Source organism: Hippopotamus amphibius, chromosome 1 (assembly GCF_030028045.1).
Source record: "Hippopotamus amphibius kiboko isolate mHipAmp2 chromosome 1, mHipAmp2.hap2, whole genome shotgun sequence".
Classification (NCBI taxonomy): Eukaryota; Metazoa; Chordata; class Mammalia; order Artiodactyla; family Hippopotamidae; genus Hippopotamus; species Hippopotamus amphibius.
The window spans coordinates 48,229,201-48,254,100 of NC_080186.1; the positions used below are offsets into that span (position 1 = coordinate 48,229,201).

At 40.9% G+C, this 24,900-nt stretch overlaps 1 protein-coding gene across 3 annotated transcripts in view; it reads right to left on the reverse strand.

Annotated features, from left to right (window-relative positions):
- Positions 1–24,900, reverse strand: part of DAB1 (DAB adaptor protein 1) — a 414,727-nt gene that overhangs the window by 261,270 nt on the left and 128,557 nt on the right. For all 3 annotated transcript variants that reach the window (XM_057744820.1, XM_057744802.1, XM_057744811.1), the window contains exon 2: positions 16,401–16,603. In XM_057744820.1, coding sequence (XP_057600803.1) covers positions 16,401–16,467 — 67 coding nt within the window. In that variant the 5' untranslated portion in view covers positions 16,468–16,603. The remainder of the gene's footprint in view (positions 1–16,400; positions 16,604–24,900) is intronic.

Sequence of the window (24,900 nt, forward strand, 5' to 3'; positions counted from 1 at the left end):
AACTTGATGGACTAACTGGCCAGAGAATCTAGGACCCAGATCTCATTGAGATTCACCTGTTACCCCACATTTGCCCACCTTTGTCTGAGGGGTATAGGGCGACCTGGGGAGAGGAATCTGAATGGCTGATTTGCACCAAATGGCAGCAAGTGGTAGAAGTTAGAGGGAACATCTCATAGCAACTTATCATAATTAGGCATTATAAGTACCAGTTGGGTGCAATGTGGGAGCCATGAGAATGCATCTTGCAGACCGCCAACCGCAGGGAAAGAAACTGACCCAGTGCCCCAGCTGCTGCACTCAGAAATCCACTATGGAAAGCAGTATGGAGGTTCCTTAAAAAACTAAAAATAGAACTAGCATATGATCCACCTATCCCACTCTTGGGTATATATCCGGAAAAGACAAAAACTCTAATTTGAAAAGATACATGCACCCCAATCTTCATAGCAGCACTATTTACACTAGCCAAGATGTGGAAGCAACCTAAATGTCCATCCACAGATGAATGGATAAAGAAGATGTGGTATATATACACAATGGAATAGTACTAAGCCATTAAAAAGAATGAAATAATGCCATTTGCAACAATGTGGATGAACCTAGAGATTATCATACTAAGTGAAGTAAATCAGAGGGAGAAAGACAAACATATGATATCACTTATATGTGGAATCTAAAAAAATGATACAAATGAACTTATTTACAAAACAGAAACAGGCTCGCAGACTTAGAAAACAAATTATGGTTACCAAAGGGGAAAGGTGGGAGGGGGAGAGATAAATTAGGAGACTGGGATTAACACATAGACACCACTATATATAAAATAGATAATCAACAAGGACCTACTGCATAGCACAGGGAACTCTATTCAATAGTCTTTAATAACCTGAAAAGAATCTCAAAAAGAATAAATACATGTACATGTATAACTGAATCACTTTGCTGTACACCTGCAACTAATACAACATTGTAAATCAACTATACTCCAATATAAAATAAAAATCAAAAAAGAAAGAAAGAAATTCATCTGCACCAAGCCTATGCGTCCCAGAAGCTGTTCCCAGCCAAAGATGGAGCAAGGCAGGGATAGTCTGGCAGGCCCATTCCCAGGAGACACAGAACTCCTTTGATGAGTGACTTTGGTTCAAGGACTCTATAAAGACCTGTGGATGTCTAAGGCGCTTCCACCTATCTTCTCTTCCTTCCTTCCCTCTTGCTTTCACTCAGGGTCAAATCTGCATTATGGTCTGATGACCCCTCTAGCCTCCTCTGGCTCCCTCCCCATTTTTTCTCCCCAGCACAAAGAAATCTGTTCATAGCCCCACGTCCTCACCTCCTATGTCTGACTGGAATCCTACACGCTCTGGACTCTGCCAGCTGCTCCTGACGCTGGGGACTGGTGAGCAGAGGCTGAACGGAAGAACTTCAAGCTCCTGCTGTAAATGGAAACGCCCGACACAATGGATGTGCTGGGACCACGTGTTAAAGGTGGGCCCTCCTGATACAAATCTTACTCCACTGATCTGCATCACTGAAGTTACTGGGTATCCCAGGCATTTTCTGAAATGTACCAACTTCTGCAGCTGGATTCAGAAGGATTTCCCCCATCAAGATGGATAATCCTTCAGCTTTGAAATGGAAGACCATAATGCTTTGCCAATCTACTCTGATCCCAGAGAAAATGGACCGATAAAAGAAGATGATATCAAGGTTTAAAGCCACCCCTTCTAGTGCAATCTGCTCAAAATTAAAACTCAGCAAGGCATAGTGAGACAACTTTTCAGCCTGTCATTCTTATAAAATAGAGATACTAAATAGGCCCCCAATTTTCTTACTGAAATAAATTTTCTTTACTGAAAATAAAAATAGAAGCTAGCATGGTGGGCAAAGTCCTAATTTGGAAGCAGGAGCTGCATCACTCATTCGGCGTGGGGCCCTGAGCAAGTCACCTCCCATGAATGTCAGTTTCTCCTTTTAGAAAGCAACCTATTAGTATCTTTTTTTTTTAAAGAACTTTTATTGAGATACAGTTGACATACAACAAACTGCATATATTTAAAGTGTACAATTTGATATTTTTTTTCTTATTAGTAATGTATATATGGCAATCCCAATCTCCCAATTCATTCCCCCCCAACCCCCTCCACTTTCCCCACTTGGTGTCCATATGTTTGTTCTCTACATCTGTGTCTCTATTTCTGCCTTGCAAACTGGTTAAAGCAACCTATTATTATCTTGAATGAGTTATGACAAGTAAAACATAGAACAGTGCCTGGCACATAGTAAGTGCTCAATAAACATTAGCTATCACGCTATTATTAATAACAATGTCATGATCATCGGTTTATCATACAGATCAACTGAGATAACAGTATCTGGTAAATTTAGGGCCCTGGGCAAATGTTTACTTTTCCTGAATCTAAACCATGAGCTTCAATACTTAAAAAGAAACAGTGACTAATGCAAGTTTCCTCTTTTAGAGGCAGGGGAGGGGAATGAGGAGGAAGAGAACTAATATTTAACTAAGGTCTGGGATAGGGTGTTTGTCTTCATTTCCTTTCAAGATCTTTATTGCATTTTTTGTTTGATCGCAAGCAGTTCTGATCCTCCTGCCGGATATGTGTGCTGTGCTCTCAAGAAGATAAAAAGAGAGAGCAAGAGAGAGAGCATAAAACTATATACACACAATCCACGATGGATGCCAAGGACAGAAAATTTCCAGTAGACCTAGTCTATAAATTGTCATTTAAATTTGCAATTTAAAAACACTCTCTGACTTTCTGATTTAGCTGACTGTATATGAGAGGCAAATAATGGAATCCTAATAAGCAAGGTTTAAATGACATCTCCACTCTCCCAGACAGAGAGGGCGACGGGAGAATTCTAAGAAGCAAAAATAAATCTACCAAGAATAGGAAAGACGACCAGAACTAAATAGTTGCACTAATCACTTGATGACAGATACCAGGAAAATGTATTTTTGACTGTTTAAAATTCGAATCCTTAACAGATGAAAGCTAGGTTATCAGCTGAAAAACCCTAAAGTCATTGCAAAGGGACAAGGCTGAGCTTGGTTTTTACATTTCATCACATTAAAATAGATGAACCAAAAAATCAAGGCACCAGGACAACATATTAAAGTTGATAAGCTGAGGTTAAAAGATTTGAGCGGCAAAAAGCACCAGAGCCCAGTGGCATCCATTGGCAAGAGCTCAGTTCCAAGGCTGTACCAGAATGGTAGCCCCCACTGGTGGTCCTCCCACAAAGGGAAGCCCACCCCAAAGTCTTGCTGTCCTCTCGCTGCAGGAAACGAGTTAGCATCTTCCCCCGGCCACAAAATACAGAAGACAAACACTGCATCGGTTAAAGGAGGAAAACGGAAATGAATTATCAGCTACTGAAAGCAGTTCTATCGTACACCCCAGCTTCAGCAAGATTTGGCAAAGTCGGGAATGGACCACTGAAAAATGGCAACAATGACAGAAGGGTTGGGAGAGATGTTTTGTGAGTAAAAGCTAAAGAAAACGAGATCACTTGACATTTTTGTAAATGATGATTGTAAAAAGTTTATAATGACACGGAACAGCTTAAATTGTAAGGTTTAGTGAGAATTAAATACGCAGGAGGATCAAACCAGAATGTATGTGTTTGCATGCTTATGTGTGTACACTCTGGGGCAGAAAAAAATTAAAAAATGGAAAGGAAATATACCAGAGTCTTAACTGTTCTCACTCCAAGCCAGGATATGACTTCAGAATCCTCTACACAGAATCCTCAGTGCCTGAGGCAGCCGTTAAAATCGAATGGCATTGGCAAATTACACAAAATCTATTTGCAATCTATAACTTTGAGAGCGGGAAGAGAAGCTACAATAATCATTATTTTAAAACATCAAAGAAAAACTAATGGAATATAAATTACTGATTCTAGGATAATGTAGGCCAAAGGCCAAAGAATTATCTCTCTAATATAGGCTGTTTTATTGTTCAACACATGCTTAATGAGCACATACTATGTGCCTGGTCCGAGGCATAATAGGAAATGAATGAAATATGTGTATATTTTGAAGGAGCTTTTACTCAAGAAGAGGGGGGAGCAAGTTGCTACCCAGTGAGATGTCTGATCTGCTGGCCTTCCTTTCACTGGAAGACAGGGTAGGATTTATTTTTCACAACTGGGGATTTAAATCTAATAGGTAAACAATGTCTATAATGACAGGAGATATTTCACAAAGCATGCATTGAATGAAAAAAAGAAATCTGAACTCCAAGAATCTTTATTTAAATCTCACAATCCCTGGGAAGTCCTTGGAAACTTAGTTATCTCTGCTCTGGGATTTTAACTTACTGCAACAAACTATAATTGCTTCTCAGCTGTCTGTCTTTCATATTAGATTTTAAGTTCTTTAAGTCCAGGACTTGTTTATAATCTTCTTCTGTGGCCAGCACTCTGCCTGGCTTTAGAAAAATCTCACAAATGGAATGAAGGAAAGAAGGTAGGAAAGAGAGAGGGAAGGAGGGAAGAAAGGAAGGAACTCAAAGAACTCCACAATCATCTCACAGTCCCTGAGCAAATTAGTGTTGACAATTCTTGATTTGACTAGCATTTCTTGAACAGCTACTCTGTGCTAAAGCTGCAGTAGGCACCTTCACATACTCACTGCATTCAGCTGTTTCTACTTCTACTATTTTGAACTCCAGCCAGGAGGTTATTTATTAAAAGCTACTATGGTTTACAAAGCACATAGAATTGGAAATCAGACTACTCAGGTTCAAACCCTCACTCTGCTGGCTTCTAGCCTTGGGCAGGCTACTGAATCTCTATGACTCCAGGTTTCTACATATGCATGTGAAATATGAAAAGAAAATGAGATTAAATATTTAACATGCCTGGTGCACCATTTTCTTCTCCCTATGAAAATGGTTTTATTTCCTAGAAACTTACATCCCTTCTATTATTTAATCACAGCCTCAGCCTGACCAAAAGCTACTGGGTACTCGGCTAAGATAGCAGGAACAAGTCTTGCAGAGCCACGGGAAGCAGGGGCTAAAAGGGACCTGAGAGAGTTACACATTTCCCATCCGCTATCAAGCATCAAGCTACCTTTCCTAAGTCCAGCACTCATGGCTATCCATCACACCGTCAGTGCCACGTCCATCGTCTTTAGCACACGCTTCCATATTGCTGTTAATAAAGGATGCGGGGATGATCATTTCCCCAATGATAGGGGTCCTGATCCTTTTTAGGATCACATAATAAGAACATTTTTCATTGTTGGAGATAATTCCCTTTCCCAGGCACATTTGTCAAAGGCAGTTTCCAACAGTCCCGTACATCATCCTGAAATACATGATAAGATTCAGGTCTGCTATTCATCATCCGCTGGCCTTCTTCCAATGAGAGTTCCTGCGTGGCTTTTCTTGCCTCTGGTTTAACAATTGGAATGCACGTTCTCCCCAGAGCAGTAGCGCCAGCCAGGGAGGGTTGAAAGACTCTAGTGACCACAGTCCCCAATTGGAGGGAAGTAAATCTCTAATGTTGATATCGAAATTCTCCATAAAAGTAAAAGTGGTATATATTGCCACTACTTTGCAGGAGGAATCAGACCCCTAGGAAACGAGCTTTCACTGAGGTTTTATTCAATGGCCACTGCTGGAAAAACGCAGAATATAGCAAAAAGATCCTATGCTTTGGGTCATTTAGATCTGAACTTAAAATTCCTACTCTTCCATTTACATCATGGGTGACCATGAACAAACTTTGAGCCTGTATGTTTCTTCACCTGTAAAATGGGAGTATTACCGACCTCATAAATCTCTTATATTCTCATTGTATTTTCCGCCTGCATTGAGTAGTCATGTCATTAATGTCATTTCCCATTTTCCCCACTGGGAGCTCTTTAATAAGTTCTCCTCCTCCCAGCTTTGAGAGGGTAAAATGATGCACAAGACACAGTCCCCGCCATCAATCCAGCAAGAAAAGAAGCCTATAAGTACAATCCTAATAGATGGAAGAAAGAAAGGAGAGCTTCATCTGAATTTTAAAAAATTTTAAATAGTATGCTGAGAATCTTCCAGGAAGTGCCATCTAGCTGGGTCTCAGAGGATCAGATGAACCTTGACAGGCAGACAAGAGAGAAGGGGACTTTTTACAGGTTGAAAGGAGGGCTGAAGCAAACTCACCAATGCTTAGGGACGGCCAAGCAGGTCACTGTGCTCAGGATGTGTCAGGTACATGTAAGGCATGTGTGACACCTGCTGAATGCATAGGGGAGACAGAACTGCAGGGCTCTTTCAAAGCATCAATTCTGAGGTTATGGCATTCACTCTGCCTTGCCTCTCCAATTTGTTTTCTCACCTGTAAACGTGAGATTTCAAATAAGGAGCTACCTCAAAGGGTTGTTCTGCATGAGAAAATACATGCAAAGGCTTGAATACATTGACTGGTATTTTGTAACTGCGGACAGAGAGCAGTCAGCTTCATCATCAGCATCCTCGCCATTATTTCTGATGTGGAGATGCTCACTGGGAGGTAAACTGAGCTGACGGTACTATTCACAGATCTGGGGCATTTGCAAAATCAGAGTGCCTGCTCCAAATTCAGATCTAAAAATGCATTTTGATTTATACAGTCAGGATTCTTCAAGTTCACCTCATCTTGACCTCTGTAAAGAGTGGAAAACATCTGGAAAGCCTGGACTAACTGGTCTCCTCCTTAAGAAAGGGAAATATTTCCTTCTCAGCCTCTGGAGCCCTGGTGAGGCAACCTCCCACACACCGCAGTCCTGAGGGGTGATGAGCTAGGGCTTCCATGCTTTTCTAACTCCTTTTCTGCCTCCATCATGTGGTCTGCCATCATTCCTTTCTGGTGCTGAGGCCGTCTTAACCTAAGAGTGAGGCTGTTGGAATTTGTAGGGAGATGTCTTTCAGTATAACCATCACTTGGTAATGAATAAGAGGACACTCATTCAACAGGGAGCAGCTTAGTCCAGCATTAAGCACGGGGATAGGCTCTGGGGTCAGAGAGACCTAGGTGCAAACGGGTCCCCAACTTGTTGCACACTGTGTGGTCAGAGGCAAGCTGTTCACCAACCTGAGCCTCAGCTCCTGCTCACGAAAAATGGGAATGCTTGCCTAGAAGTTGTTTTCAAGCTTAAATGAGACATCTCCATTGCACCCTCTCCTCTGGCCTTTGACCTATGGGTGCTCTCTTGATGGACTGGGCAGAAATGTGCAATCTTGCAACATGTCATACTCTGACCATCCCAGAAGCTGTGTTGCAACAGGAGGGGGTGACATCCTGCCATACCTGGGACCTTTGTCTGCTCAGCAAACCCACGAGGATAATAAAACCCTGTGCTCTGGGCCACTTACTGATTACCTGCAAAGATGAAGACTCTTGGACGCTGGGAAGGAGTGTACCCTTACCTGACTCATAGAACTCGGAGGGCTAATATGAAGGGCTTTGTTCTTCAAAACATCGAAATTCAAGCCCAGCTACTGCCAGAGGCAGCACACTGAGCTTAATGAAGCAGTGGGATGAACTAATATGGCAAATCTTATAGCTCTTACTACCAATATGGCCCACATCACGCTGAATTATAGCACCAGACGTGATTGGACACACATTGCAAAAGGAGAGGTAGCTCACTGAATGGGACGAATTTTCAATGCCACATAATAAGAATCTCTAGAGCCAGCTCTTAGGGGAGATGTATGTGGTTTTAAATTTTCTTTGTCCTTGTGCAAATCACTCTCCCCCATACTTTAGGATAATCAGTTCAACAAGCATCTAGTGAAGACCTACCATATTCTGAGTGTGGTGCTGAGAACTCATAGTTAATGATAGAGACAAAGAAATAAGCAAAAAAGTATAGGGAAAATGTGGCGGGTGTGATGATTCGAATAAGTGCAGGATGCTATATGAGCCCCCATAAATCCAGTCACATGAGGCTTTCTTAGTCATAAGTTCATTGACTTGTTCATTCATTCACTCACTTATTCACTCAACAAACATGGCTGCACACCTACATCTTCCAACATTGTGCCTAGTGGCAAAAATGAAGCCAGACAGTCCCTACTCTCACAGAGCCCCCCGCCTAGTGAGACAGAAAGAGGAACAAAAGGGTAACTGTCAATAATATGATGTTTTAAGATGGGCAAAATGAGGTGCGTTGAGAGCACACAGATGGGTCATGACCACAGTCGGGGACCACGTTGAGTGGGTTGCGATGGGTCCCCAGAGCATTGCCGGGGAAAGTAATATCTAACTTGAAACTAAAGCAAAAGCGGAGTTGGTTTCAAAGAGAATTTTTTGTTTAAAGTAGTATTCCTGGGAGAAGAAAAAGCATTTGCAAAATTCCAAATGTGAAAAATAACATGATAGGATCTGGGGACTGAAATTAATTCAGTTGAGTCAGGGAGTGGAGTATCATTCTGGAAGAGCAGTGAGGGATATGACTGGAAAGATAAGGAGGGGTCGGGCCAGGAAGGGCCCCCTTGAAGCCCTGATAAGCCATGTGGACTTTATCCTGAGGGCAGTGGGGGCCACTCATGGAAGGGTCTGAAGCAAAGGTCAGACTTGATCAGATCTTCCCATTAGTGAGCAGTGTCAGGAATAGCTTGAAGATGGATGACTCTGAAAACCCGAGGACCGCTCAGGAGGGTGCTAGGATGGTCTGGATGACAGATGAAAGTAGCCTGAGCTATCTTCAGAAGAGGGGAGTGGGGAGAGAGAGAATGAGTGGATCTGAGAGATATTTAGGAGGTTGCAGGGGCTAACATCATTGATTAATTCAGCGAGGGCACTTGGAAGCTCAAAATGTCAAGGACGATGGCCCCATCAAAAGGCTGCTGGGTTCTGAAGGATGACCAGGAGTCAGCCCAGTGAGCAGGGTGAGAAAGATGATCCAAGTAAGGGAGCAGCATGCACCGAAGTCTCAGAGGTGTGGCCTGGGACCTGAGCTCCGGGTGCTGCAGGATGTGGAGAGAAAAAAGGGACAGAAAGGCACCAGATCGCAGAAGGCTGGCTTGCTGCACCGCGTTCTGTGGCATGCGGCTGGGGTTACAAAATATGTTCAAGGAGGAGAGTAGGTATGCAGGAACATTTGAAAAAAGGCTGACTTCTTGTAAGGAAGCAGTTAGAACTAAGTCACCAATGAAACCAGAAACGAGTTTGTCTTCAGGGATGATCACAAAGAGGGAGGTGTTCTGTAATAAGTTCAAGGCCACGTGCTCACGCAGAATACAGAAGTCTCTCCCCACCACATGTAACGTGATCCAGCACGCTTTCCATAAAGACTAGACTTCTAGAACTAAAACGGTATTCCCTCCCTCTGAAACCCTTCAGCCCAAGAGCTTCACAGACCAACTCCAGAGGAATTTGTTTTCTTGCTATTAATCCTTCATTTTGAATTTCCAAAGCCTGCAAATCACAGAGTCAATAGGGAGTGATTAGCTCACCAAGATCCCAAACCTTGACAAGACAAAACAGTGCCATAAATTTACATGAGGCGGCTAATCTGTTTCCATGCCCACCCCCCCAAAAAGAGTATAGCCCCTTTTCACATTTCCCGCCCCCCACATCAAGGCACAGGGCAAACCCATAGCATGCACTTAGGAAAGAGGACACCAACTTTCACATCAGACAAACTTAGAGCTTTCCAGCCCGTGCAGACAAGCCATGTCCCCTGGGGCAAGTCTCTTGATCTCTCTGGACATTATTTTCTTATGCATTTCATGGGGTAATGTAAGATTTGGGCTTATTAGGGACAATTTATCTAAAATGGCTAGCATGCAGGAAACATGCAATAAATGATGGTTATTGATGAATGCAGCTTGACAATGTAGTCCATTTTCCTTTGTACTTCCTGTCCACCTTCCCAGTTATTCTTGGAACAAGCATCCTTTTGAAGATGGACCAGTACTTTTTTGTCACTGCCTGATTATCCCATGCACCTCTGAAGAAAAGGGTACCTTCTACCCTTTTTTATATCCTCTGGCACTAAGAAAAGTGCTGCCTTTCAGGTAGGCAGCTGGGGAGCCAGAAGGGAAAGGGAAAATTTCCTTATCTTGAGTCTGTGTACAGAGAACTATGTTAGCTGTTTTATATTTTTGACTCATGTAATGTTCATTACAACACTTTGAGAGATGTCCTATTGTCTCCAATTTACAGATGAAGGAACTGAGGCACAGAAAGATTAAGTATCTAGCCTGAGATACACCTGTAGAAAACATGCTGAACCTTGATGCAAACTTCAGTCTATGGATTCTAAAGCATGAGCTCTTCCAGGAGTCTTCAATGTAAAGAAGACGGTGCAAACACACCAAGAGCTTAATCCTAAGAAGGAAAGTTATTGAGAATCTATGAGCTCAAGCAACGCCATCTGGGGAGTCACTTCTGGGTCCCAGCTCTGGTTCTGCCACTGGCCAACTGCGCGACCACAGGCAAGTCATTCTTCTCTTAGGAACTCATCTTGAAAAAGAGGCTCTTCCAGCCCCCAAACACTAATTAATTCCTTTTAACCTTTTATGTACTTCTAGAGAAGCTATTCATGTTTCAGTGTATGCAGACATTCAGAGTATCATGTTACTTGTATTTATTAAGTTGAAAATCCACTTGCTTTGGGTCAGGAAAGCAGTGAAGAGTTTTCATGAGAATTTTCTTTATTATGATAAAAAAGCAATATTTTAATTCAATATAAATTTGGAGTAAAAACAAAACAAACTTTATGAGTAGTAATAACAGACTGAAATGAATAAAAGTAGTAAAGTGGAAAAAAGTGTTTTTTCAGGAAAGATGAGACATACACAGATCAGAAGGGCCTCCCCTCAGGTAGAAATGCTTAGACTCTATGAATTGGCTGGAGTCAGAATATCCTTTCCTGTGTTTCTCTCCCAGCCAGAACACAGAGCGCCCACAGGGCTCGTGGCTGGGGCTGGAGAAACATTTGTGGACAAAATAATCAAGTAATTAATGCCTCTTCTATATTTCAAATTTGGCCGAGCGAATATAAGTTGTACATACATTGGGTGCCTGAGGAAACTAAAGTTCAAGGCGTGGAAGTGACGTGCCTGAAGGTGAACAATTAGAGAATGGGGACCTAGGGTATGAACCCAAATTCAAGGTCCTGATGACCCCAAGTCTGCTCCCGTGCAGGATAAGAGCAGCAGATAGAAGCAATGAAATAGCAGTTCTCTCTACACCAAAGGCCTGGTAAAATGATTTTTTAAAATTAATCTCTCGGGGTACTAAGGACCCAATGGAATAATAAGTACAACAGCAGCTTATCAGCTCCTAAGTGGTAAGCCAGTTATTATTGACAGAGTTCTTTCCTAGGGCTCACTGACCAGTTGAGGGATCAAGACCCTGAACACGGCCTTCCTGAAACCATTCCTTAACCACAAGTGACCAGAATTTTCTAAGAAACCTCCCCAAAGTTTGCACAGCTACTGAGGACCACAGCCAGGGTTCAAACACAGTTCAATGTGGCCCCAGAGCTAAGGTGTCTGCCTTGTGACCACCAACTTCTCCTGGATCCCATCAGGGCCTTGATTCTTGGAGCCCTACCCTTCTGGGAGGAAAGAATGGTAGTGTATTATTTGTGTTCACTAATAAGTTCTAATATAAACACAAGGAAAGTGAATAAGTTTATTTCCAGGTATTTCTAGAAACTAAGGAGAAAATACTGAACTGTGATCTCAGAAGGAAGAAGACAGAAAAGCTAACACTGATCACGCCACTGCCATGTTGCAGACCCCAGGCTGGTCCTTTACCCAAGATAATCTCGCTCACCTTTCTGATAATAAGCAGAGTAGTAATACCACACACACACACACACACACACTCACATACCATTAAAGAAAAGGGTCAAAGAGGCTAAATAATCCATCTCTGGTTACACAGTAGATAAGAACAAGAGTTAGAAATTTAAAACCAGGTCTATCTGACTCCAACATTAGTGCTCTTTCCATGACACTAAGCTGCCAGATGGCACTGACTGAAAAACTCCAGGCACTGCCCCCAGAGATGTCTGAGTCTGCTCATCCTGGGACCCGTTCCTCTACCACAGTCTTCTACTGGGTGTCCTAATGCCAGGATCACCACAAACTGTGTCAACTGATCTTCCCCCTTTGATGGCAGGTGATGAACCTGAAAATATACATTGTCTTCCTCCAGTCCTCCATCAAATTCCACTCCTGGAATAGGTACCGTCTGACAAGCAGTATGTGTAGTGACACAATCCAATAAAAATGAAATGAAGAAAACAACTTTACTTCTCACTACTTTCATGCCCTACTTATTTGAATTGTGAATACTCCAGTTACATCTCATACATGGTCTGTCTAGAAACTCATTTTGTGGTGAAATATGCTCCTGTGTGACTTGTTTTTGAATCTGTCTGACTTGCTTTCAACAGCCTGGGTTAAAGAACTGGGGTGATAGGTTTGTGAGGAATTATAAAGGGCTTCTTAACTTTCTTTATGCCACTCTTTTTCATGATAGATGCCTCACATTGTCAGGTTTTTTTTAGGAAATAAAATATCTGCCCCAGGAACCATCTAAATCTTGCCAAGAGAAGAAAAAACTTTTCTCTACTGTAATATCAGGTAGTAATATGAGAAATGTACTTATGATAGAATGTCAGATGACAAAGTGGGATGTAAAATTGTATGAACAGTATAATCTCAAGCACATATTATCCTGGAAAGTCATTCCAGGATATAGTGGGAAGGAAGTAACTTAGAATGTTAATAATAGTTATTTTTAACTTTTAGGATTATGCATGCTTACTCTGTCTTATCTAATTTCCAGTAATAAGTATATATAACTTTGTAAAAGTCTAATGAAATTACTAAAAAAAGGAAAAATATATTTTTCCATAAAGAGGTCTAAAATTATTGTTTCCTTACAACCAAAATCATTATATGAAGTTATTATTAATTTTGACCTATATCAGGCAGAAAGATTGTTCAAGAAAAGAAAAAACTATTCCAATATTGCTGATGAATACAGATACAAAATACTAAGTAAAATATCAAATAAATCCACAGGGTATAGAAAATAAGATGTTATAAACAGAAATGAATATTAAAAAATCTATCAGTGAAATCCATGACTGATTTTAAACTAAAAGAGAAAAATATATGTATTTATAACCATTGAAATAAATACAGAAAAAGCATATGATAAAATTCAACATGAAAATTCAGGATTTAAAAAAATAATTCCTAGAAATAATAAATGAAGGTGAACTAATAAAGAATATTTAATAAATACTTAAATATCACACTTATAGGTAACTTAAGGCATTTCCATTAATTTAAGTAAAAATTAAGGATACCTACTTTCTACTAGATATTGTATTAGCAGACCCAGCCAATGTAATAAGATAAGAAAAAACACAAGTACGTAAGGATTGGAGAGGAAGCCAGAAACTACTTATGAGGTTATATATTGCTTCAATAGAAAATCAAAGAGGAATTAGAGAAAGTATTAGCAAAAGAGTTTAGTAATACTATTATATTCAAGATTCAAGTTAAATATATGAACTGCTTATTTCTTTTTAAAGTTCTACTTACTTTCACCCAGTTAAGAACATTTGGTAATGGAATACTTACTATCCCATAGCCAAAACTAAAGAACAGGAAATGAATTAATCCTATTATTAGCATGCTCTCATTCTCTCTTTTTAATGTACATGTGTGCTTTCCTGGTTGCTTGGTCCAGACAAATGTATCAAGAAAAAAACTACTTGTCAGTGTAGTATAATTACAAACAACTGTAAAGTCTTGCTCTGGGACAAATCAGCTATACTTTTTAAGATCCTCTTAGGTAAGAGAAAACAAGGTGATGATTCTGATGAAGATGAGGACGAGAAGTAGGAGGGAGTGAAAAAGAGAGAAAAAATAGGAAAAAGAAGGGAGAGGTGGGAAAGATGGAAGATGACAGGGAAGGAAGAGGATAAGAAGAAGTAAGGAGAAGAGGAGGAGGGGGAAGGGGGAAGAGGAAGAGAGGAACACAGATAAGCTTTGTTACATTTTTAACATATGTCAAGTTCTATACTAAATGTTTTATTTGCCTTTTTTCAATTAATCTTCCTAGTGAGCCTTTGAGCTTTGTATTGGGTTGGCCCAAAAGTTCGTTCAGGTTTCTCCTTAAGATGTTACGGAAAAACCTGAATGAACTTTTTGGCCAACCCAATAATATTACATCTTCATTTTATGGGAAAGGAAACTGAGGCTCAGAGAGGTGAAGGTCACATAGTTAGGAAGAAATATAGCTGGAATCTGAATCCAGGTTCGCCTGCCCAGACTTTATGGTCTTAGCCATTAACTACAGCAGCCGTCCCCAACCTTTCTGGCACCAGGGACCAGTTTTGTAGAAGAAAATTTTTCCATGGACCACTGGTGGGATGGGGGTGGGGGGAATGGTCCAGGTGGTAATGCAAGCAATGGGGAGCCATGGGGAGCAGCAGATGAAGCTTCACTCATTTGCCCCCTGCTCACCTCCTGCTGTGTGGCCCAGTTCCTAACAGGTCCATGGCCCTGGGGTTGGGGACCCCTGCACTGGAGGACACCCCTTGCATACGTACTGTGCTTATTTTAGAGGTACTAAGGACATGAAGATGAGGAGGAGCTAAAAAGGTCACCTTCACAGTCCCATTCCAAATCCTCAACTAAGCCAATGTTCTGAAAAATCTGAATCCTCTCTTTAGAATACTTCTGGTTTTGCATGTTAAAATTAAGAATGAAAAGATATGCACTAAGCACAATTTTTAATAAATTCAAGAGCACAAGTTTAGTAGAAAGGTTAAATTTGAAGCAAAAATATAACTTGTCAGTTTCCAGTGAAAAAGTATTTGAATTCTAGTACACACTGGGCTCAGCAATCTTTTTTTTTTTTTTTTTCCCATGTAGCAGTTCTCCCAAGACCTGTTCTCTCACCCACTTGCCTTCCTTCTATTATTCTTAAAGCATGATGCATAAAAAAACAAGCTTTACATTAGGTTTTAGGAGATAAAAATAGACTGCTTCCAAAATATTTGTGTTTTGAATAAACATATAAAGCAAAATTTATCATCCTTCCTGAGGTTCTGGCTGTCCAAGAGCTGCATATGTATTACATTTACGTCCCTTGCTTCCTATGGAGTGTCAGACAAATGCCATCAGAAAACATGACTGGACAGGCACAGTGATGTCTCAAACAAATCACTGCCTATACAAAGCAACCAACAGCATCCTGTTTGTGGGCCCATACTGACAGGTTTCAAGACCTGAGAATTCTATTAATCCTCTTCTACACAGTTTTAAAGACAGCGGAGGGAAAGAGCTGAAACCATAGGGAGGAAACACACACCATACCACATACACACACACACATTTCACACACACACACAGCAACAAGTTGCTTACATCTAATTACAAGAAGGAGACAAACTTAATGAAAGACATGGTCATAAAGCCATAGGAACAAATTCTCCAAAAATCATTAACAGTGATAGAATTATTATCACACTCTGCGGGCCAGTTTTCTCTACCAAATACCTACATGCCTCCTCTGTGTCAAACACTTTCTAATTTGGGGGAGTTAAAAAGGTGAACAAGAGATTCAGCTCTGAAGGATTATATAGAGTAGCTGACAAAGGGGAAAAAACCAGGGTGTTTTTTAAGTGAGATACTGACAAAGTGCTAATGAAACAAAACAACCAAAAGCAAGTAACCCAATTTGGGGAGTAAGGAAAGGCCCTCCAGGAGGCCCCACTAAGCTCAAACCTGAAGAATAAATAGGAGTCAGTCTAAGAAAAAGTGAAGACCAACAAAAGGATTTCAGGTTGAGTTGATAGTCCAGGGGTTCTCAAAGTCTGGTCTCTGAACCAACAGCACCAGCATCATCTGAGAACTTGTCATAAACGCATCGTGGGCCCACCCCAGACCTAGTGAACCAAAAACTCCAAGGATGAGACTCAGCAGTCTGTGTTTTAACAAGCCTTCTAGGTGATTTTTGGGTGGCTGGGGTTTGAGAATCACTGGTATAGGCAAAGGTGAACGGCAAGACACAGAATGCCTGGAGGGCGAACAGGGTTGTGGGGGGCAGGGGGGTGGGGGGTGGGGAGGAGAATGTGGCACAGATGATTTAGCCAGAGATGTTGCCGGAGGGATGGAAGACGTAAGGTCAAGGTGGGCTTTGTGTATTATGAAAAGAATTTTGGATTTTACCCAGAGAATAAAGACGAGCTATTAAAATATAATACTGTGAATACGAAAAACACCAAATAATGCTGGTGACTATTAAAAAATATATGCTCTCACAAAGGTAGTACCAAATACCATTCCAGAGACAAAAAACTCATCTTGTACGATAAGTAGCCATTAGGAAAGGAACAGATTGAGCCCTACCTTTCTTTCTGGAGTCTTTCTTGGCGCTGGTTTTCACAGCTACTTGAAGTTCTGTCTCAGTTGACATCCTACTAAATCCTTAGTCCACTACACACAGATCCCGGGCCTCGGCCAGGCTCATTGAGGACTCCTCTCCAAGAAAACGACTCCTCCCTTCAGAACTGACACCCCGTGCTGCACATTTCATTCACTCCTTTCGAGCACTGCAAATCAAAGGAAAAGAACATTCAGAATAACCACCCTGGTGAAGTCAGAAATTAGGAAGGCAAAAAAGGAACTGTCAAACATACAAAAACAGGAAAACCTTGGTCTCCATGTAAAAACTGTGCACATGGTTTCATTAAGCCATTAACAGGGTTCATACAACAAAGAGAATCAGAGGCCTTATCTGCAAAGCTCAAAATCGGTAATGCAAACCAGATCTTTAAAACTCTGGATTTTCAAGAGAAGCAAAACTCAATTCTGTTTTCCATGTTTCTTATTGTCAAGCACTAGATGCCACCCAGAAAATACAGCACAGGCATGTTTCCTGAGCAGCCCCGTGGGGACATTTCCAACAACGAGGCAGCCATCCATCAGCCAAGCTTGACCAGAGCCTTGGCAGCTAAAGCAGATCATAGGGAAGTGACCTGTGGTCTGTCCCTCACTGGCAGGCATCAGAGGGGATGTGCAGCTGACATACAATTGGGCTCTGAGGGTAAGGTGACAAATGGGGCTGAGAAACTTTCCAGCAAGCCAATTTTTATGTCAGCTTTTCCCCCAGCTATAAGAGCAGACAAGCATTTAATGTGGGGAGGAAAAGAAAAGGAAAGAAGCAGGCAGACACACATTTCATCCCTTCTTTCTTTCATAAATGCGCATTGCACACTACTAGGTGCTATTAAGTTCAGACACTGTGCTGGGAAGAGAGAATATGCTAAGAACGATGATAACACCACTTCGATTACAGCCAGTATTTACTCTACATTTACTACATACGATGCCCTCAGCTCCTGCTTCACACACAGTATCTCATTTGATTTCATTTAAATTGAATGAATGTATTCCCGGGGTCAAGTCAACAATCTTTCCCAGGGATGGTCTCTCTGATAGTTATATGTGAGAGTTCACTTGAAAAATAAACATTTTGGCAGTTACCCATTTTTAAAGAATATTAAGATAAAGCTACTGGAAATGGATCTTCAAACTGTGCAGCCAATCCTTAGCTCATGCCACAGATCTAGAACTGTGTAATCTGAAAAGGCTGACCCTTTCAGCTCAAAAAGAATAATGACCAAAATCTCTTAATCATACCAATTAAAGATGGCTTAACTAGAAAGTCTAATATAAAAGCCACGTAAAATTGTAGTATGGCTTAAATATGGGGAAATTCACACCTTATCCAAAGACACCTATATTGTTTTTTGTTTTTTTTAATAATTAAAGCAATGGGATGCCTCACATTCCCATTCACTTTATTTTTTAATTAATTTTATTTTGGGCTGTATTTGGTCATTGTTGCTGCGTGGGCTTTCTCTCGCTGCAGCAAGTGGGGGCTGCTCTTCATTGTGGTGTGTGGGCTTCTCATTGCGGTGTGTGGGCTTCTCATTGCGGTGGCATCTCCTGTTGCAGAGCATGGGCTCCAGGTGCGTGGGCTTCAGTAGTTCTGGCACTTGGGCTTCAGTAGTTGTGGCTCTTGGGCTCTAGAGTGCAGGCTCAGTAGTTGTAGTGCACAGACTTAGATGCTCCGAGGCATGTGGGATCTTCCCGGACCAGGGCTCGAACCTGTGTCGCCTGCATTGGCAGGCGGATTCTTAACCACTGCGCCACCAGGGAAGTCCCTGTTTATTTGTTTTTAACAAACTATTTAACAAACTATTTTCTAGGAGGACATTGGCCCTGAATGAAGGTACTTAAAGTAGAGGATCTAAGGCTACAACTAAAGAAAATGGAAAATTATCTTCCTAGAATGGGGTCCATGAAGTCACAGGTTGAAAATGAGAATTTGTCCTGCCACTTGTGTGTCATCTATCCGCACCATGCCACTAAGCTATCACCCCCTTCCTAACCTCTTGCCCCTAAGAGACAACATTCCATGAGAGATGGCAGAGTCACAAAACTTGGTCATGTAAGGACATAATTAATTTTATTACTAATACTAGTCATTTCATTGCAACAAATATCTGCTGAGAATCTACAACAGGCCAGGTGCAAGTGCTGGCTCATTCGTGTTCACAGATGTGTACTGCACAACCACGCAGGCCGAGAGCACAGAGTCACAGCCTGATTCCTGTCTTCAAAGAAGCTCAGTCTAGCAGAGGTGTCACTCATGCAAGGGCTTGCAACACCCATGGCCTGACTGAAAACAGACAAAAACTGAGCATCCTGGGGTACAAAGGAGCAAGCTTTCACCTTTGCTTGAAAGAGTCAATAAACTTCATAGAGAAGAAGCTCTCCACTGTGTAATCTTAAAGAATGATGCTTCCGTCACATGGATGATAAGGTAAAGGACCAATGGGCACTCAATAAATGCATGTATAATAAATGAATAAATGGTTGTTTGGGGCAGAAGGAACAGCATGTCCAAGGAAGCTTGACATTAACAACAAAAATAATGAAAGGAAACATAAGTCTAGTAGGGAGGTGATATACCTTCCCATCTCCCCAGTTTTTCCTTGTGCTAGTACCTTTCTATAGAATTTTTCTTGTCAGGTCTGCCTTGGCATTCTCCAGGTTCAGTACAAAGAGGTATCTTAGGCAGACAGATTTTCTGATCCCTCTATTAAATGGAAGTGTAACGGGGAAGAATAAATCTGACTCTATATTGGATCTGTTTCTTTTACTTTAACCTTTGTACTCTAGTGCTTTTGCTACAAGTTAAGAATGCTGTCTATAGCCTGAAATATACAGGATAGCCCATTCTCAAGGCTCTGACCTTTAAAAGTATAACACTTCTCCATTCATATAGAGATAAAAAAAAAAAAAAAGTCGCAGGACAAAGAGTAACATTTGTCTTGTTGGAGGTTTACAGGAACATCCTGACCTGGCCTACATGGACAGCTGCAAGAACAAAGGATTAAAAAGGCAAGAAGTTGGAGGTTTACAGGAACATCCTGACTTGGCCTACATGGACAGCTGCGAGAACAAAGGATTAAAACAGCAAGAAGTTTGCAACAACCAACCATACCCTCTCCCCTTCTGGTATAAAAGAAGCCTGAATTCTAAGTCAGGTAAGATGGTTCTTTGGTACATTAGTCCACCAGCTTCTTGTTCTGCCAGCTTTCCAAATAAAGTCACTACTCCTTTCCCTGACAACTCGTCTCTTGATTTATTGGCCTGTTGTGCAGTGAGCAGCACAAGCTTGGACTGGGTAACAGAATCTCTCCTTACTTACATTATGATCTGATTCCTGGCTAACTTCATAGTTTGAGCCATTTACAAGCAATGTGATATTGAGGAAGCTACTCAACCCCTCTTTGCCTCAATTTCTCTACCTTTACAATGGGGATAACAGTACCAACTTCATGGAGCAGCTTGTGATCACACGTAACTTGCTTGGACGAGTCTCTGGCACCTCTCCTGGCAAGCACTTAATAAGTATTAGGCACTAATAATTTCCTGTGTTATCAACACAGGAATATAAGGTCATAACACAGGCTCAAGTTCATATTATTATCCTCCTTTCATAGAGGAGGAAACGAAGGCAGGTTAAGTCTGCTTTCTAAGGACAAATTGCAGGACATGGTAGAACCTAAGATATTCCCACCATGCTGGTCTTGCACACAGTAGGTACCTAATCCATAAATACTGAAATGAACTGAAATGTATGGATTTTACACTATTTCAAGCACTCTTAAAAGTTGATGTATAAAACTGGATTGGATTTGGGCCATTTTCTTCTCTTTGACTTTGTAAGCCACAATACAGCACCTCTCCCTATTCTGTGGGCATCTTCAGTGTCATTTCTTTGACAAAATGTGATTGTGTTCAAGTGTTATAAGCATTACTTGCGAATTCCTGAAGTACATCCCCATATCAATAATGAAAGGAAACCAGCATCATTTCAAATGAAAACTTGCATAAGGAAGCTACAGTATGGAGAGAACATTCCACTGCCAGGACCCTGGCATCCCCTTTAATTTTCCAAAAGCCAGAGGTTGAGCAAATGCTGTGAAGTAGCTCCAAATTATTTAGGAAATTCGTTTCTTTGTAATTAAGGAGATTAAAGTCCTCTAGGGCCAGAAACCATGTGACAACTCAAATCATTTTTCCCCAGTAAAAGCTGTGAAACCCTATCAGTTAAATTCAGGCTCGCCTAGAATTTTGAAATGCTTCAATAATGTTTCTTTGCTCCACACAATCTGCAGTAATTTAATATTCCTGAAGTGTGTCAGGTTTTTTATAATGAGCTCTTCAAGTCTAAATGTGAATTATGTAACATTCCACTACAGACATTCTGTCTACTGAACTGCTTCTAAATGTAAAATCCCATGTTCAGTGATGGGGGGTAGGGAGTAGGGGGGCAAAAACACCAAACCACAAAGCAGAGAAAACAGATAGCCCTTTTTATTAAACAAGACACAAAGGTTTGAACAGCTACAACAGGACAAGCATATACTAAAAACCTACTATAACACACATTTGTGTGCTCTCTCCTCCCCCATCTACCCTCATACGATCTGACAGTAAAATAGATAATGTTTATCAGGCCCACTATTTGACAGGTACTATGCCATGAACTTTTCACATATTATCTTAGCCAATCCTTCAGTCACTTGAAGGGTTAGATATTATTATTAGGTATTAGGTGCATTTGACAAATGAGGAAAGGGACGCACAAGCCAGTTGAGCAGCTTGTTCATGGTCACATGGCTAGTATATAGCACAGCACAAAGCAGGGTACAAGCCACTCTTCTCCCCAACTTCACTCAAAACCCCTGTGGAGGTCCATCAGCTGGGGAACGGATAAACAAAATGTGGTGTACCCATACAGTGGACTACTATTCAGCCGTAAAACGGAGTGAAGGATGGATATGCTACAAGGCGGATGGACCTGGCACACAACATGCCATGCAAAAGAAGTTAGACACAAAAGGTCACTTATTGTGTGAGTCCCTTTACCTCCAAAACATCCAAAATAAATAAATCCATAGAGATAGAAAGCAGATTAGTCGTTGTCAGGTGGTAGGGGAAGCAGGGGAGAGGGAGTGACTCCTTAATGGTTACAGGGTCTCCTCTGGGGGAGATGAAAATGTTTTGGAACTAGATAGTGGTGATGGCTGAACAACAGCATGAATATAATACACGCCACTGAATTATACACATTAAAATAGTTAATTTTATGTTACGTGAATTTTACCTAATTTTAAAAAGAAAAAACAAAAAGTCAAAAACAACCTTTCCAGCCAGGTGCCACACCCTGATTTAAACCTTGTGTGATATACTAAGGACACTGCAAAATCCAGTCTAAAGGGACAAACCAGCCTTAAAAACTAGATGAAGAGGTAGACTTCCCAGAAACAGGACTTTGGGTTTGAGTGGCAGCAACGTTATGGATGAAAAATTGTATGTGCTACTACCTGATGTTTCATGATTTAAAGCATCTTAATCACCTTCATTTGAACTATAAAACACTGAAAACAGACCATTTATCAACAAAGCACAAAGGTTTGCAATAGTGCAGATGAGAAGCCTCAATTTCCACATCAGTAAAATGTGAAGACCACCACCAAGTGTGTGAGATTTGGAAGATCAATGAAATTTGGGCACTTACAACGCTTAGCTCAATCTACAGCATGCTAGTTTTGTGTAGAAACGAGGAGACTTTACTTATCTGTACAAAAAGAAACAGGGAAAACACACCAGAAAACAATGAAGCCGTTTTTCTAGATGGGGAGATCCTGGGTGGTAGACTGATGGAGTGACCAGATAGAAGCACATGGCAGAGGGTGATACTTCTCAGAGTATAGCTTTCTGTTTAATTTCCACACTTGGAAGCACATTAATGAAGAAAGTAAAATTAAGCTACCAGGGATAGGAAGTCGGGGAAAGGCTGAAACTGCAAGTGGATGGAAACGAATCCAACTGTATTTCAAAGCAGCCTCATACACACAATCACTGAAGGGGTGGGGAGTGAAAGAACTAATATAAATAGCTTATGAACACAATTTGACGGTTTATACTCAGTCTTGAACAGGATTGGGGCAGGGGGAGCTGCAAACAAGCCTGAAACTCTTCAGTAAGCCTTTTTGTCTTATGGGCAAAGCAATTATAAAACTATTTTAGATGTATGATAAGATTGGATAAGGAAGTACAATCTTTAATGTTCTTGGGAGCCAAGATTCTCACTATTCAGGAAGAGACATTAAAATATGGAAAGGGGAGGGCAGGAAAGAGCACTGTGAGGACAGTCTGGAAATTGGAGATTTCAGGGTGAGCTCATGGTTTATAAAATATACATGCATCTGTATATGGGTACATGTATACATGTGTTTATATGCATATATTTCCCAGCCCTGTCCAATGAACAGGTTTAGAAGCAAAGATACCCCAGTGACAACATGACACCTAAATACCTAGAGTTTGGTTTCTACAACCACTCTGCAGTAAAAGGATCCAGGGTTTCTTGGAGAAGTGGGTGATTCCAGAGCTGGGGCATGGCAGGTACAAGATAAGCCTGACATATCTTGTTCCAAAAAGTAAGGAAGTGCACAAAACCACCACCAACGATGGGGACATGTCACAAGCATACAGACACCATCTTGGAGCAGCTCTCACTGGCCTATTCTGAAACAGCTTAAACACCAATATAATTTAAGGATAGTAAATAAATAATAAACCACTGAAAAAATAGGAATCCACACTGAAAACACAGATAAACAAGTGGGGGAAGAAGGGAAGCCTGTCTTGCTGAGAGCAGAACGGATATTATCTGGTAAATACAGAGGACGTGCTGGAGTATAAAATCACATTTTGCAGCCATCAGAGTAAAGCTTAGCCAGACAAGAATCACCAATAAATGCTAAATCCAGGGTAAACTTTTCAATGAGAAGCAAGTCATTTGCAGGTCTTAGAAATGCCTTCTCACTTGTTTGTAGTTGCAAGGGGGAAATCTGTGATCATACGATGGAGACATTGAACAACACCTCAATCGGGTTATCAAAATTAGCACTAACAAAGACAAGCAAATGGATATTGGGTATCCTATAGTTGCGAGAACTTTTCTGGATAAAAAGGAGCTTGAAGAAATACAAGTACATCAGTTCTTTACATTATACTCATGTAGGTTAGTAAAGATGACAGTCTTGTAAGGAAAAAAAAAAAAACCACCTCTGAGAAGACCACATCACTACCATGCAGCATCCTGGCCAGGAACCTAATAAGAACGTGTGTATAAAAATGTGGAGAAAGTCCATTCTTCAAAAATGGCATAACCAAAGACAATGATGGGCTGTGGAAATACTTTAGGTTAAAAGAAACGAAACAGGTACAACAACTAAATGCAATACTTGTACCAGATCCTCCTTTACTAGAGAGAAAAGAAATGCTACAAAAGAAAATTAGTAAAAATGGTACTGATGAACTCAGTGACAAGAACAAGGATGCAGATACAGAGAATGGACTGGAGAACTCAAGGTTTGGGAGGGGGCGGGGGTGAAGGGGAAGCTGAGATGAAGTGAGAGAGTAGCACAGACATATATATACTACCAACTGTAAAATAGATAGTCAGTGGGAAGTTGTTGTATAACAAAGGGAGTCCAACTCGAGGATGGAAGACGCCTTAGAGGACTGGGGCGGGGAGGGTGGGGGGGACTCGAGGGGGGGGGAGTCAAGGAAGGGAGGGAATACGGGGATATGGGTATAAAAACAGATGATTGAACTTGGTGTACCCCCCAAAAATAATAAATAAATAAAATTAAAAAAAAAATTAGTGAGCCAATTGACAACTTTGAATATGGTAAAAATATTGCATCAATGTTAAATTTATTTTATTTGATAACTTTCCTATGGCTGTATAAGAGAATATACCTATTCATAGAGAATACACACCAAATATTTTGGTATAAAGGGCTAGGCACATGCACGATCCAAATGATTCAGGAGAAACAAATCCTCTACATATACGTACACACATGTAGCATGTGTGTGTGTATCTGTGCATATACACAGAGAGAGAATACACTAATGATAAAGCAGATGTGATACAATATTAGCAATAGGTGAATCTAAGTAAAGGGCATAGGGCATTTTTTTGTATATTCTTACTTCTATACTTTTTCCTATAATTTTGAAATTATTTCCAAATTTAAAAGTTAAAAAAAAAAAAAGCCTAGCTCAGATCCTAACACACACAGGTATGTAACAAAGTCAGTTCTGGTCTTACTTTTCTTTTAAAAAGTTCAGACCCACTGCAGCTCCCTGGATGGCATGCTTTCTAATTCCCAAGGCTAGTTGAGTTTAAAATTAGTTTATGGCTGTCAGTTCTTATTACAGATTCCAACTTCATCCTGTATCTGCCCAG